This window comes from Pteropus alecto, unplaced genomic scaffold (assembly GCF_000325575.1).
Source record: "Pteropus alecto unplaced genomic scaffold, ASM32557v1 scaffold79, whole genome shotgun sequence".
NCBI lineage: Eukaryota > Metazoa > Chordata > Mammalia > Chiroptera > Pteropodidae > Pteropus > Pteropus alecto.
Genome location: NW_006494612.1, coordinates 21,588,107 through 21,602,308, shown reverse-complemented (window position 1 = coordinate 21,602,308; position 14,202 = coordinate 21,588,107). Strand labels below are relative to the sequence as shown.

The 14,202-nt window shown below is 33.2% G+C and overlaps 1 protein-coding gene across 1 annotated transcript in view; it reads left to right on the top strand.

Annotated features, from left to right (window-relative positions):
- Positions 1-12,201, top strand: part of STX7 (syntaxin 7) — a 56,700-nt gene extending 44,499 nt beyond the window's left edge. Inside the window, exon 10 of the mRNA XM_025042422.1 lies at positions 12,112-12,201. Coding sequence (XP_024898190.1) covers positions 12,112-12,186 — 75 coding nt within the window. The 3' untranslated portion in view covers positions 12,187-12,201. The remainder of the gene's footprint in view (positions 1-12,111) is intronic.
- The last annotated feature ends 2,001 nt before the right edge of the window (positions 12,202-14,202 follow it).

The following is a 14,202-nucleotide window of genomic DNA, read 5'->3' as shown; positions in this document are numbered from 1 at the left end:
TTTTTCTTTTTTTTTTTTTTTTTTTTTTTTTTTTTCCTTCTCTCTCTCTCTCTTTTTTTTTTTTTTTTAAATCAGAAAGGAGTAAAGAACACCCTCTTAATGGCTCATTTTCTCATAATTTGAATATTGTGTCAATATATCCATTTTAATCCTTTGTTTTAGCAATTGGTTAACATGAAAGTGGTGTAATATCTTATTTTTCTCCAAATCCAAATTTTAAATGCAGAAATAGAACAAAATAACTGCCACACTAAATAGATTTTTATAGACACTGTTGCTTTTGGCAGGTTTTTAAGAGGTTGGTCACTTAATTACTCAGAGTGGGATTCCTGTAGGTTTTGTGTAGTGATGGCATTTCTGCTTAAAATGTAAGTGGTGGAAGGCAAAACCAGATTTCCTGTGCAGTTGTTGCATGCATAACGCCCCTACTTGTTTTAGAGGGAGTCTGCTAGAACTGAATCGAGTTTTTAAATAAACTTGAAAGAGCCTTAATTCCCACTTTGGCAAACCCAAAGTACAGATTTTTAAGTGTTTACTATAAGTACTGACAGTAGTTGCTAACTCTAAAACCTGTTAGCATTGGTGGAAAACTGAGAAATGCTGTTATATGGTCTCAACAAAGACTTACTGATACTAGTTTCCATTTCTACTAAATTTTGCAAGTTTTATATCAACTGTCTAAAATCTTGAAGTCACATGATAAAGAGAGCCCAGTTTACATCTCTAGAAATTAGAGATTAAATCCAAGAGTAAGATACAAGCTTTCAGTAACTTGACTAGCGGAAGACCTGATCATGAAAAGCTTTCAGGTCAAAGCTGATCCTTCTTTCAATAATGATTCCAAACACAAAAAGCCAAATTATATTTTAGTGGATAATATTTTAATGTTTTCCAAACCTAAGTGTTGAGGTCATTTTAAGTTCATTTAAAGGCGTTTTCAATGTACCTGACCACATCTGACCTCTTTTCAGTGCCAAATTTAATGTTTTAATCTCCCCAAAGGGTACCATAATTATAACATTTAATTATTATTTTGTGGTGGGCTATATGCCAAAATTTAGTAAGACAACTATCATATATTATTTAAATTCATTCTGTCTTGGATTGAACAGGATATGTGTTTTAAATTAAGGCTACTCTATTGTCTCTATCTTTTCCTGATCTACGATCAAACATTTTTCATAGTAACTTAGAAGTCTTCTGTGTTGTATTAAGCTTTTATCAAGCCTGAAATGGAAGCAATTGACCACTTTTCTTTGGAATGGCATAGACATTTAAAAAAATTCCATTCTCTATGAAGTGTAAAATATGTATAATGCTAATATTTTCATGAAACTTTTATTTTGAGATAAGCATAGATTCGTATTCAGTTGTAAGAAACAATACAGAGATCTCACTCATGTACCTTTCTCGCAGGTCAACCAGTAATAACGTCTTGTAAAAATATAGTACAATGTCACAACCAACAATATTGACGTTGATAGTCAAGATACAGAATGTTTCCTTACAGAACATTCCAGCACAAAGACCCCTCCTGCTGCCCTTTTATAACCACTCCCACTTCGCTTCTACCTCAACCGCTACCTTCACCCTTGGTGATCATGCTCTGTTCTCTATTTTTATAATTTCATTAATATTATATAACAAATCATGTAGTATGTAACCTTTGGGATTAACTTTTTTCATACAGTATAATTATCTGGAGATTCATCTGTGTTGGTTTGTGTATCAGTTATATCAATGGTTCATTCCTTTTTTAGTGCTGAGTAGTATGCCATTATATGAATTTTTCACTGTGTGACCATTCACCTGCTGGTTGCCGTCTGTCAAGTTAGGGCTCTCATGAATAAAATCACTATAAACATTTATGTACAGGTTTTTGTGTGAACATAGTCTTTATTTCTCTGGGATAAATGCCCAGCAGTGTAACTGCTGGGTCATATGGTAGCTGAATATTTAGTTTTTAAGAAATTGCCAAACTTTTCCAGAGTGGCTGTATCACTTTACATTCCCACCAGCAATGTTTAAATGATCCAGTTTCTTCACTTGCTTATCAGCATTTGGTGGTGATATTTTTTATTTCAGTTATTCTGATAGGTGTATAGTAATCTTATTGTGGTTTTAATTTAAACTTTCCTAATGACTAATGATGTTGAACACCTTTTCATGTATTTTCAGTGATGTTTCTTCATGTCATTTTCCCTTTTTCAAATTGGATTTTTTTTTCACTGTTGAGTTTTGAGAGTTTTTTTTTTTTAATATATCTTCTAGATACTAGTCTTTTGTCCAATATGTAAATCGAGTTGCAAGTATTTTCTCCCAGTTTGTAGCTTGTCTTTTCTTCCTCTTAACAGGATCTTTCACAGAGCAAATGTTTTTAATTTCAATGAAGTCCAGTTTATCAATTTTTCCTTTTATAGATCATGCTTTTGGTATTAAGAACTTTTTCTCTAGCCCTAGGTATCAAAGATTTTATCTTTCATGTTCTTTTTAAAAGTTGTCTACTTTTAAGTCTGATTCTTTTGAGTTAATTTTGTATGAAATGTGAGACTTAGAAATCTAGGTTTATTTTTTTGTCTATGGATATCCAATTGTTCCAATACCATGTTTGTTGTAAAGGCCATCTTTCTTCCATTGAATTGCTTTTGCTCCTCTGTAAAAACCAGTTGGATGAAAATGAGTTACCGGAAGATTTTCAGTTAAACATATTTGTATGGGATAGGTCTACATCTGGGTTGTATATTGTATTCCATTGATTTATGTGTCTATACCTCCACCAATACCAGAGAGTATTGATAACTATATTTAAAAAGGCTTGAAATTAAAGAGACTGCTTGCTTTTACTTTATTCTTTTTCAAAACTGTTTTTGTTACTTTAGTCCAAGGGTCTCCAATCTCCAGGCTGCCCACAAGTACCAGTCTGTGGCTTGTTAGAAACCAGGCCACACAGCAGGAGCGGGCAGTGAGAAGTGGGCAGTGAGCAAAGCTTCATCTGTATTTGCAGCCGCTTCCCAGCACTAGCATCACCGCCTCAGCTCCACCTCGAATCATCAGGCATTAGATTCTCATAGGAGCACCGGTCCCCGGTGCCAGAAAGGTTGGGGACTTGCTTTAGTCCATTATCTTTCTATATAAAGTTGGAATAACCTTATCTACATCTACACAAATATCTTAGAATTTGATAAAAACTTTGTTAAACCTTTAGAGGCATACCTCAGAGATATTGTGGATTTGGTTTTGGACTACCGCAATAAATAACAATAAAACAAGTCACACGAATATTTTGGTTTCTCAGTGCATATAAAATTTATGTTTACACTATACTGAAGTCTATTAAGTTTGCAATAGCATTATGTCTAAAAAATATGCATACTTTAATTAAAAAGTACTTTATTGCTAGAAATGCTAACCATCATCTGAGCCTTTAGCGAGTCCTAATCTTTTTTGCTGGTGGAGAGTCTTGTCCAAGGTGGTGGTTGACAAAGATTGGGGTGTCTGTGGCAATTTCTTAAAATAGTACAACAATGAAGTTTGTCACTTCCTTTTACAAATGATTTCTCTGTAGCATGCAGTGCCGTTTGATAGCATTTTATTCACAGTAGAAGTACTTTTAAAATTCAAGTCCTTTCAAACCCTGCTGCTGCTTTATCAACTCAATTTATGTAATCGTCCAGATCCTTTGTTTTTATTTCAACAATAATTTCTTCCCAGCATCTCCAGCAGGATCAGTTTCTGTCTCATGAAACTGCTTTATTTGCTCATCCATAAGAAATAGCTCCCCATCTGTTAAACTTTTGAGATTGCAGCAGTTCAGTCACATTAGGCTCCACTTGTAATTTAGTTCTCTTGCTGTTTTCACCTCCAAACCATGATCACAGGGTGTCTCTTCATTTATTAAAATCTTCTTTGATTTCTTTACTTAGTATTATGTAGTTTTCAACATATCAAGTTCTATGCATGATTTTATTAAATTTACATTTTAGCATTTCATTTTTTGAGAGATTGCAAGCGATATTGTATTTTAATTCTTACATTCATGTATTTATTGAAAGTATATATATACAATTGATTTTTGTATGTTTATCCTGAACCCTGAGACCTTGCTGAACTCACTAGTTTTAGAAAATTTTTGTAGATTCCTTGAGATATTTTTTACATAGACAATTGTGTCATCTACAAATAGCGATACATTTATTTCTTCCTTTCTGATCTGTATGCCTTTTACTTTACTATTTTTTTTTCCCCTTAATGGAGAAACTGTAATTTTCAGCAGTATATCGAATGAGTGGTGAGAGGAGATGTTCTTGCCTTGTTCTGATATTAGGAGGTAAAGATTCAGTGTTTCATGATTAAGTGTAATGTAAGCTGTAAGTTTCTTATAGTGTTTCTTTATCAAGTTGAGGAAGTTCCCCTTTATTCCTGTTTTTCTGAGTTTTTATCATGAATTGGTGTTACATTTTGTCAAATGCTTTTACTGTGTCAATTAATATGATATTATTTTCCTCTTTAGTCTGTTACTATAGTAGATACATCGATTAATTTTTGAATATTAAACTAGACTTACATCCCTAGAATAAACCCCACTTAGTCATGGTGTATAATTCTCTTTATATATTGTGAATTCTATTGGCTAATGTTTTCTTAAAATTTTGAATCTGTATCCATGAGGGATATTAGTCTATAGCTTTTCTTTTTGTGGTATTTTGTCTGGTTTTAGTGTGAGGTAATTGTAGCTTCAAAATGAATTGGGAAGTGTTCTTTTATTTTTCATTTTCTAAGATTGTTTAGAATTGATGTTAATTATTTAAAAAAATGATAGAATTCTGCGATGGAATCATCTATGAGTTGGGACTTTTGGGTAAGAGTTTTTAATTATAAATGTTTTTTTTGTAATAGTTATAGGGCTGTTTAAATTATCTATTTCATATTGAGTGAGTTGTAGTAGTTTGTGTTTTTCAAAAAATTGGTCCATTTCACCTCAGTTGTAAAGTTTCTGTGTGTAGAGTTGTTTGTAATGTTCCTTTGTTATACTTTTGATGTCGGCAGTGATATTCCCTGTTTTATTACAGATACTGTTAATTTATGTCATTTATTTTTTGTAAATCTTGCTAGAAGTTTGTCAATTTTATTGATCTTTTCAAATAACCAGTTTTTGTTTCATTGATATTCTTTCTATATTATTTTAATATTTTCAATTTCATCAATATCTGTTTATATGTTCATTTGTTTTTCTTGCTTTCCTGGGGATTAGTTGAACATGTTTTAGAATTACATTTTAATTATTTTAATGATGTTTTTAGTTGAACTCTTTGTATATCCGTTTTAGTGTTTGCTATAGGTATTACATTATAAATATGTAACTTATGACATGTATGGTATATCACTTTACCAGTTCTAGTCAAGTGTAAAAATATTACCTCCCTTTATGTCTCTTCATCCTCCTCTATAATTGTCTTAAATATTACCTCTACATGCATTTAGAACTACATCAGTGTTGTAATTTTTGCTTCGACCATCTAACATAATTTAGAAAACTCAAGTGGAGAAGGAAAATCTATTGTACTTACCCATGTTTTTGTTTACTGCATTTATTCTTCCCTCCTGATATTCCAAGACTTCTTTGTGGATCATTTCCTTTCTGTTTAGGGAAGTTCTTTTAGCCATTTATGATTATTATTATTTTTGTTGTTGTTATAGGCCTGTTGGCAATACATTTTCTTAGTTTTACTTCATCTGAAATTCTCTTGCTTTCCCCTTGATTTTTGAAGGATGTTTTCACTAGACATAGGATTCTAGGTGGACGGTTTTTTTCATTCAGCACTTGAAAGATATCATGCGACTTCCTTCTGGACTCCATGATTTCCAATGAAAAACTCACTGTTTTTCAGATTATGTTTCTCTTACAAGCAAGATGTTATTTCTCTGTTTTCTTTTTTGTTTTGTTTTGGTTTTAGTTTTCAGAAATCTGGCTAAGATGTAACTTGATGTAGATTTTGGAGTTTATCCTGCTTAAGTTTTGTTCATCTTCTTGAATCTGTGTTTTTGTGACTTTTGCCAAAAAGAGGAAATTTCCAGCCATATTTCTTCACTACTTTTCAGCATTGCCTTTGTTCTTCTTTCCTTCTGGGACTCTGAAGACACAAATGTTATATCGTTTGTTATAGTCTTTTAAGTCACTGGGGATCTGTTCATCTTTTTTTTCTGTTTATTTTCTTTCCATGTTCAGACTGGGGAATTTCTGTTGTTTAACTTTCAAGTTTATTGATTTTTTTCTTCTGTCTCTTATTCTGGTGTTGAGCCCATCAATTAAGTGTTTTGTGTTGATTACTGCACTTTTCAGTTCAAAATTTCTGGCTGTTTACAGAAAAGTGTTTGCTGATCTCTGGAATATAAAACTGTGATATAGTAAAGAAGATAAACTTAAATTTAGCCAAAAATTAGTTTCTATTTATTTTAAAAAGAATAAAACTTTGGTGAAACTGATTAAGAAAAAATAAAAGACATAAAAATATTAGGAATAAAAATGGAGATCAAGAAATAAACAGCAGAAATCAAAAAACTATAAGAGGGCACTATAAAAAGCTTTATACCAATAAATTACAAAATAGATAAAATGAATAATTTATATGAATAGTACAAATTATTAAAATCAACTAAAAAGGAAGTAGATGATTTTCTGACGGTATGGTTGACTAGGTATGCTCAATGATCCCTCTGCTAAAATAAAATTAGTTCTCGGACAAAGTATGACACATATAATATTTAGTTCATTTTCTGGCTCATTAGCAAGATAATCACTAAGGGCTATAACAAATGAAAGCGAGTTAAATTCAAAATAGTTGGGAAACTGGAAAAGGCTGTCATTCTGAGACAAAGTTGTGAATTCTAGGCAAAATAAAGAAGCCAAACCTAAGACTCCTGCATAAAACCAGGAACCCTTTAATGTGTGAAAGTAGTCCCAGGTCAGTGGAGTCTGACAGTTATTCTAAGAAGTGAATAAAAATCTTCTCTGAAGGAAAGCCTTCCTAATTAATACTTATAGATTAATTAGATAAACACACAGGGAAGTAAGTCATTTTGATTGAGAAACAGAAGATTTATGTACTCAAGGAATTCAGATATTGGAATTAATAAAAATGGAATAACTTATAAAATGTTTAAAGAAATACCTATAAATTAAAATGAATATATAATGAGAGATCAGTAAAAAGAAAAGGCAGATATTGAAAAGAATCAAACAGAACTTAAAGAAGTATGAAATATAATTGAAATACATAATGGTTTAAGAGCATGTTAGTCATAACTAAAGAAATCATTAGTTAACTTAGGAAATAACATTGCAGCAAAATCAGACAAGGAGCTAGAAAATATTAATGACATTATGAAACCTGAAGGATAGAAGGAGAAGCTCTAATATGTGTCAAATAGAATCTCAGAGAGAATAGAAAAAAATGGAGGAAGGAGATGATTGCTGAGAAATTTCTAGAACTAATCAAAAACATGAATTCACATATACAAGAAACAAAATGTATATCAAGCAGGATAAGTAACAGGAAACCAGTGCAGTTTCCTTGTAAGGAAACTTGAAGACAACAAAGATGAAAAGATCTTAAAAGCAGACAGAACAACTAAATATCTACCTACAAAGAAATGACAAATTGATAGGAAACTTTTCAATACCAAAAATTGAAACCAAAGACAGTGGAATAACATCTTCAAGGTGCTAAGTGAAAATACCTGTTAACCTAAAATGAGTACCAGCGAAATTATTTTTCAAGAACAAGGGCAAAATAAAGACATATTCAGGTTTTGTTTTTGTTTTGTTTTGTTTTGTTTTGTTTTTTCCCAAAAGGAGAATTTATGGCCAATAGACTTTCGCTTAAATAGCGAGGATGAATTTTAGGGTAGAATAAAATGACGAATGAAGGTCTGAGATGCAGCAAGGAATGATGAGCTAAGAAACTGGTAATCATGTAGGAAATGTAAATAAATACTGCCGGTATTTAAAAATATATTTACTTTGTGGGGTTGAAAAGAAGAGCATAATTAAACTACTAACGAAATGGTGTTGTAAGCCAGAAAATACATGTTGTAGTTCATATACTTCTGTTAATTTTTAGCTCAAACAGCAAAAAGGTAAATATTTAAAACAACATAGTAAACTAAATTGATTTAATTGATACATAAAAGATCATGCACCCCAAAATGAGAGAATGTACATGTTAAGCATGCATAAAAGATCTAGAAGGAAAATGTTAGAAGAATGTTTTTATGACCTCTAATTAGCAAAATATTTCTTAGAAAATATGCAAAAAGATATTAATCATAATCTGCACAAAGTCAACCACTTTTTATCTAAAACCTCTCTGGAAATAGCATTGTCCACTGTCAAACACTCAAGGCCAGTCAGCTAATCGTGTCTAGTAAAGTCTAAAACGTTCCAGTACACAATAGGTTCCCTTCCTTTAAAACAGGAGCATGATGTCAAATGTTACTAAGAACCTTTTAGTGTTTTTTAATCAACTTAAAGGAGATTTTCGTTAAATCTTAAGAGATAATTATTTCTAACACATAGGTTATATTCATCAGTTTTTATTGAGTCATATTGAAAGTAGAAGCTACATTGTCAACATTTCTTGGTTGTCTATGCAGCATCTGTGCCTCTCTTATCAGTTCTAAAGGGTCCCAGACTGTCCTTTAGAATATTCTCTTTATTGGGTAGCAGCCATGCTCCATCTTAATCCCCAAGATGGTGCACACTACTTCATGTAAATCAGATATAAATCTGTCAGCCTAATCATGTTCCGTTTACCTCAGTGATTGGTTCAGGAATGAACAGAAACCCAGTCTAGGCAATTAGCTTAAGACTTACTTTCCTCCGACCTGTAATCCAATTTGGGTAATATGTGGACTATGGTGCTCTGGATGTGAAGCTGGACGCTAATGCAACATTTTAATTCTATGAAGGACAAAGATATGAGGTTGAGTAGAGTCATTCATTCATTTATTCATTCAATAAGCACTTGCTGTGCTTAATAACTGCTGGGCCTTGAGAAAAAGCAAAATCTTACTCAGCAAACTCTAACACTGGGGACAATAAAATAGTCGATAGCTTCCATACTTAATCGGAAACAAAGATCATCTCTTAAAACTTCATCCTTGTATCTAAGAAGTTTTTTGGTTTTGCAATCAAGAATTGTAGTTCCAGGAAAAAAAAAAAAAAAAAGACAATGAAATCGTTGTATGAAAGGTTTCTTTCAAACTTTTCTCAATCAACAGTTTTTATCCCAATCATCATGATGCTGAGAGGCTTCAGAAACACAAGTGACTCTGTGTTCAGACCAAGTACTTGGCCTCAGGAAGATGAATGATCAAACCTACTCACCATATGATTATAAGGGTCAGGTAGTTTAAAAAGAAATTACAATCTGAATTGAACCAAGGATGAACAGTGTTGCTATTGAGCTACAAATCCCAGCTAATAAGCAAAACCTTGTAAAGAGAGGTTAGTGTTTGGGAAACTGCATGTTCTTGCAGAAGGGCAAAGCTTTTGCAATATAAATAGTTGTAAGTGTGCTAGCTTTCATCTTTGATGCCTTAACTCTGTGTTTAGTTTTTGTATCCAGGGCTGGATTGAGAATGTTAGAAGCACCAAATACTGAAAAGATTGCGATGACTACATATGTAATTCAAAAGAACATTTCTTTTTTTCAAAAGGTCATAAAATTCACATAAAAACAAGTTAAAATTACTTTTTTCCCCCTATATTTTCTTATTTTGAAATGTTTTATAAATTCATCACAGTTAAATTTTTCTTAGTCATTTCTGGTTCATTTGTCTGCTTTGCTTGTATCCTAAATTATAATATTGAATTAGTACCTCTTGGGTAATAATTCAATATTATAAATATCTATTAATCTTTCTGAAAATTTTCTGAAGTATAGATGAAGGAGGAGAATGTTATTTCTGAGAGGAATCTGATCACTCATAGCAAATAGTTCTTTGATTTAGGGTCCTCGACTTATTTCTTCCTGAATAGTTCTAGTAAGGATAAACCTTTAACCCCCAAAATATTATACAATGACTAAGTAATATGGGTTTTAGAAAAACAGGCAGGGCTTATCTTGGTACTATACAATGTTTGGTTTAAATTAAATGTTATTGGAGGAAAGACTTAGCTATATAAGGTTCATTGAGATTCACAGGTCTGGCCTTTTGCAGACTTGCTTTTCCAAGACTTGGTAGTAAAGGGCCTCAGAGAACTAAGGTGAGGTTGAGCCAGTTATTTTTGACTAAATAAAGATAAATGCTTAAGGTCTACTATTTCAAAATCCCCAAAGCTATTTATGATTTATTAAGTAATACCATTTAATCTTTAAAAAGAAACATTGTATTAAGATCGAATTAAAAGACCAACAGCTCTCACTTAACGATTCCAATGTGACATTTTGTTTTTCTCCTCCTCCTCCTTCATCTTCTTAATCTAAAAATCTCCTTGAGCTCTATAGACTAGAGCAAAAAAAATTTGACTCTTTTTGTCGAATGAATCATTAACTGGAAAGAAAAAAATCTTAGTTCCTTAATTTTTTCTTTCAATGTGTTTTATTTAATTTTTGTTTCTCTGCTTAAGACTATTTCCAAATTACCTGATTTAATGGCACAATTCTCTTTTATATAATGACAATTTACTATTTAGAAGACATTCTTTTTTACTGAAACATAATTAATTATTGAGGAGAAACAATGCACAGACAGAACACACAGGCAAATATACACTACAGTGGCACGATTTTATCTGTTGAATAATATTTAAGTCACTGCTTTCCTTTGGGTCATCGATTATACTAAGTTCTTAGCTTCTTTTCCCTTGTAATTCCTTTAAAAGTATTGAAGGATATAGAGAAAATAGTTAATAGGAAGAGGACAAATAGCCTTTTAATAGCAATATTTTAAGAGGATAAAATAAGTAGTTGTCTTCATTTAAATTATAATATGCAACTGGAGGATCTCAAAAGGAATGAGAATACTATAACTGAACCATAATACTTCTTAGCTTACAATGACATTCTAGCACCCATTCCCTAGGCCCCTTCCTTTTAACCAACAAAGAGGTAGGGTTTTTTTTGTTTGTTTTTTTGTTTTTTGTTTTTAATTAAGACTCTCTTCTTTGGGTATTGACTTCAGTTCCATAGCTAAAACCACCAGAGGGAGAAACCATGCTCCTTTTTCTTTATAATAATCATCATAATGTAAGAAAAAATTGCACTGGGTAGGTTAAACAGGCAAGGAAAACTTTATTCAAGACTATTGCAATAAGAGAGAGATTGAACGCCACTGAAACAAAGGTGGGAGAGTTTTTAAGCACTCAGATGAGCTCATAGTAAAGTACTGGAGGACATTTAGTGAGAGGTTGGTCAATTTTATTAGGCCATCTGTGTTTGTTAATTGGTGCTTGTTGAGGTTAGGCTTTTGGAGGAACCTCAGTCACTCTAGCTCTTTTCTTGCTCATAAAGAATAATATTAATAGGAAAAAATGAAAAGAAAATAAGACTAGGTGTAACAAGACAGTAGAAATGTCACCTTTGGGGCCAAGAGGAGTTCAGTGTCAACCAATAGGACAGGGGAAGGAGAGGGATAATGGTGCATTCATATAGTTAACATTTTCCCTAGGTTCTTCCTCAAATGATGCAGTGAAGAATCACAGGTCATTGAGATTTAATAGTTTTATTTAAAATATGTTTTAGAAAGACAATGCCCCAAGAAGGCACGTGGTCCTAGCACTTCACAGGTCATTGAGATTTAAAATGGCCACAAAGGGGCTAAAATGGCCACAAAAGGGCAAAAAGGCCACAAAACACCACCAAAAAGAGAGAGAACCCAGAAGGGCCAAAAAGGAGGGGGCAAAAAAAGAGGAGCCCCGAAGGACAAAGGGAGGGGATCCAAAAAGGGTAAAAAGGGGCACAAAGGGGAGCCCAGAAGGGTAAAAAAGACCCAGAAGTGGGAATGTCTGCCTTATATTTGGGCCGTGATGGGGTGGTTCTAAAGGCATTCCTAGATGATTGGCAAGTGAGGTCATTTTGATTGACACCTGGCTGCTATAACTTTGCCTAGCGCACACGTGTTCCGGTGTTCCTTCCATCAAGAAGAAGAGCTCCTGAGAGAGCATTCATTTGGACTTACTACTGAACAATACAACTTCTCAACTGCTGGAAAAGTTTCCATCAATTCTCATTTGGTTCAAAGAAAAGAATTAAGGACGGCGGCGCCAACTACAAATTCGGTACCCAGAATTCGACTACCATTGGGGTGTTCTTTGGGCGGTCTCTAGGCTGGGCCCTTATTCCTTTGTTGCCCCTGTCGCTCATGTCTGACTAGCTACCTAACATTACTACTTCTATTTAACAGTGTACTAGTGTTTACAGTTATTGGGATAATGAAATAAAAATAAATAAAAGGCATCTAGGTGGGAAACGAAGAAGTAAAACTATCATTTCTTACTGATGATATGACTGTTTACGAAGAAAAATCAGATGGAATCTACAAAAAAGCTACTAGAACAATAAGGAAGTTTCGCAAATTGCAAGATTCAAGGTCAATATTCAAAACCGGTTGTATTTCTAAATACTAGCAATTGACAGTTTACAAATGAAATTAAGAAAATAATTTTATTCAAATCAGCATCAAAAAGAGTAAAAGACCTAGGACCAAATTTAACAAAGTATAAGACTTGTATACTGAAAACTATAAAATATTGCTGAGAGAAATTAAAGACATCTAAATAAATGGAGATGTAGTTTGTGTTTACTAATTGAAAGCTCAATATTGCACGATGACAATTATCCCTGAATGATCTGTAAATTTAATACAGTTACTGTCAAAATCCCTCTAAGAATTTTTGTAGAAATCTGCAAGTCGATCCTAAAATTTACATGGAAATGCAAAAGACCTAGAGTAGCCAAAACAATTTTGAGAAAAAAAAAAAAAAAATTGGTGAACTTATTCTACCTGATTGTAAAGCTTAAAAGCTGTTATCAAGACAGTGTGGTATTGGCACAAGAATAGGCATATAGATCAATAGAAGAAACTTTATAGTTCAGATATACATGCTTAAATTCATAGTCAGTCGATATAATTAATTTGAACTTCACCAAAATTAAAAACTTTTGTGTCTTCTGCATCTGTCCCTGTAGGGTCAGCCTTTGCTAAGTCATAGCCTAAATGGGAATCAGGCAACAGCTTGTGTGAGACAGACCAGAGCCAGGTGGGTAGGCCTTCTTTAAGGTAAAAAACCCACAAAATATTTTGAATACAAAATTAACTGTGAAAGTTAGAATGAGAAAATAAATCACAAAAATAATTTTTTAAATTTTTTAAAAAGCAAATACTAGGACAAACATTACAAAATCTAGAAAAACAGTAGGCCATAATGATGATGATGATGATCTGCCAAAAACCTCTATGACAATTTTTTTGCCTACACACACTAGATTAGCTCTTCATATGAAAAAATATTATAAGGTTTTCTCTAAAAAGACTCAAAATATAATTCAATCTTTCCTCTATCATGATCGATGGAAATTGAGTGATCAGAAAGCTTTCTTTCAACTTCATTGCTTATTACTTATTAATGCCACATCTGAATTTCTTGCTCTGTCAGTGTTTAGGAAAAATGGGAAAACTCCAGCCTGTTGATATCACTGGGTGTGGACCCTTAGGATTCCTGCCACAACAGATGGTCCACTTTGGTTAGGTCTGTGCTTCTCCTTCTTCCCACTGGTCAGTACCTGAGATGGTGGACAGAAAATATTCTTGAATCCTGGGTCATAGTGGCCCACAATCAAGGAGACATTGCCTTGGTCCTTCTCCTTGGGGTCAAAGATAGGGTCCAGAGGTCTGAGGTTATATCTAGGAGCCCAGGATGATATGGAGGTCTTCCTGGAAGCCTGCTAGTTCCACTGTAGTCCCAGTACCACCCCAAAACTATAGAGTGTGACCACCATGCTAGGCGATACTTCCTGTCTCCTGGGCATGGCTAGGGTTCAGTTCTTCCCCGGTTACCCAGGAAACACAAAAAGCCTTAACATAGGAAGAAGTAAGAGGCCCTAAATATTAAGTTTCATTAACAATATGGTAATCTATAAATCCACCTGTGACCTCAGCTGACATCTTTCTGAAGGGTGTCAACTGTCCATTGACAAACAG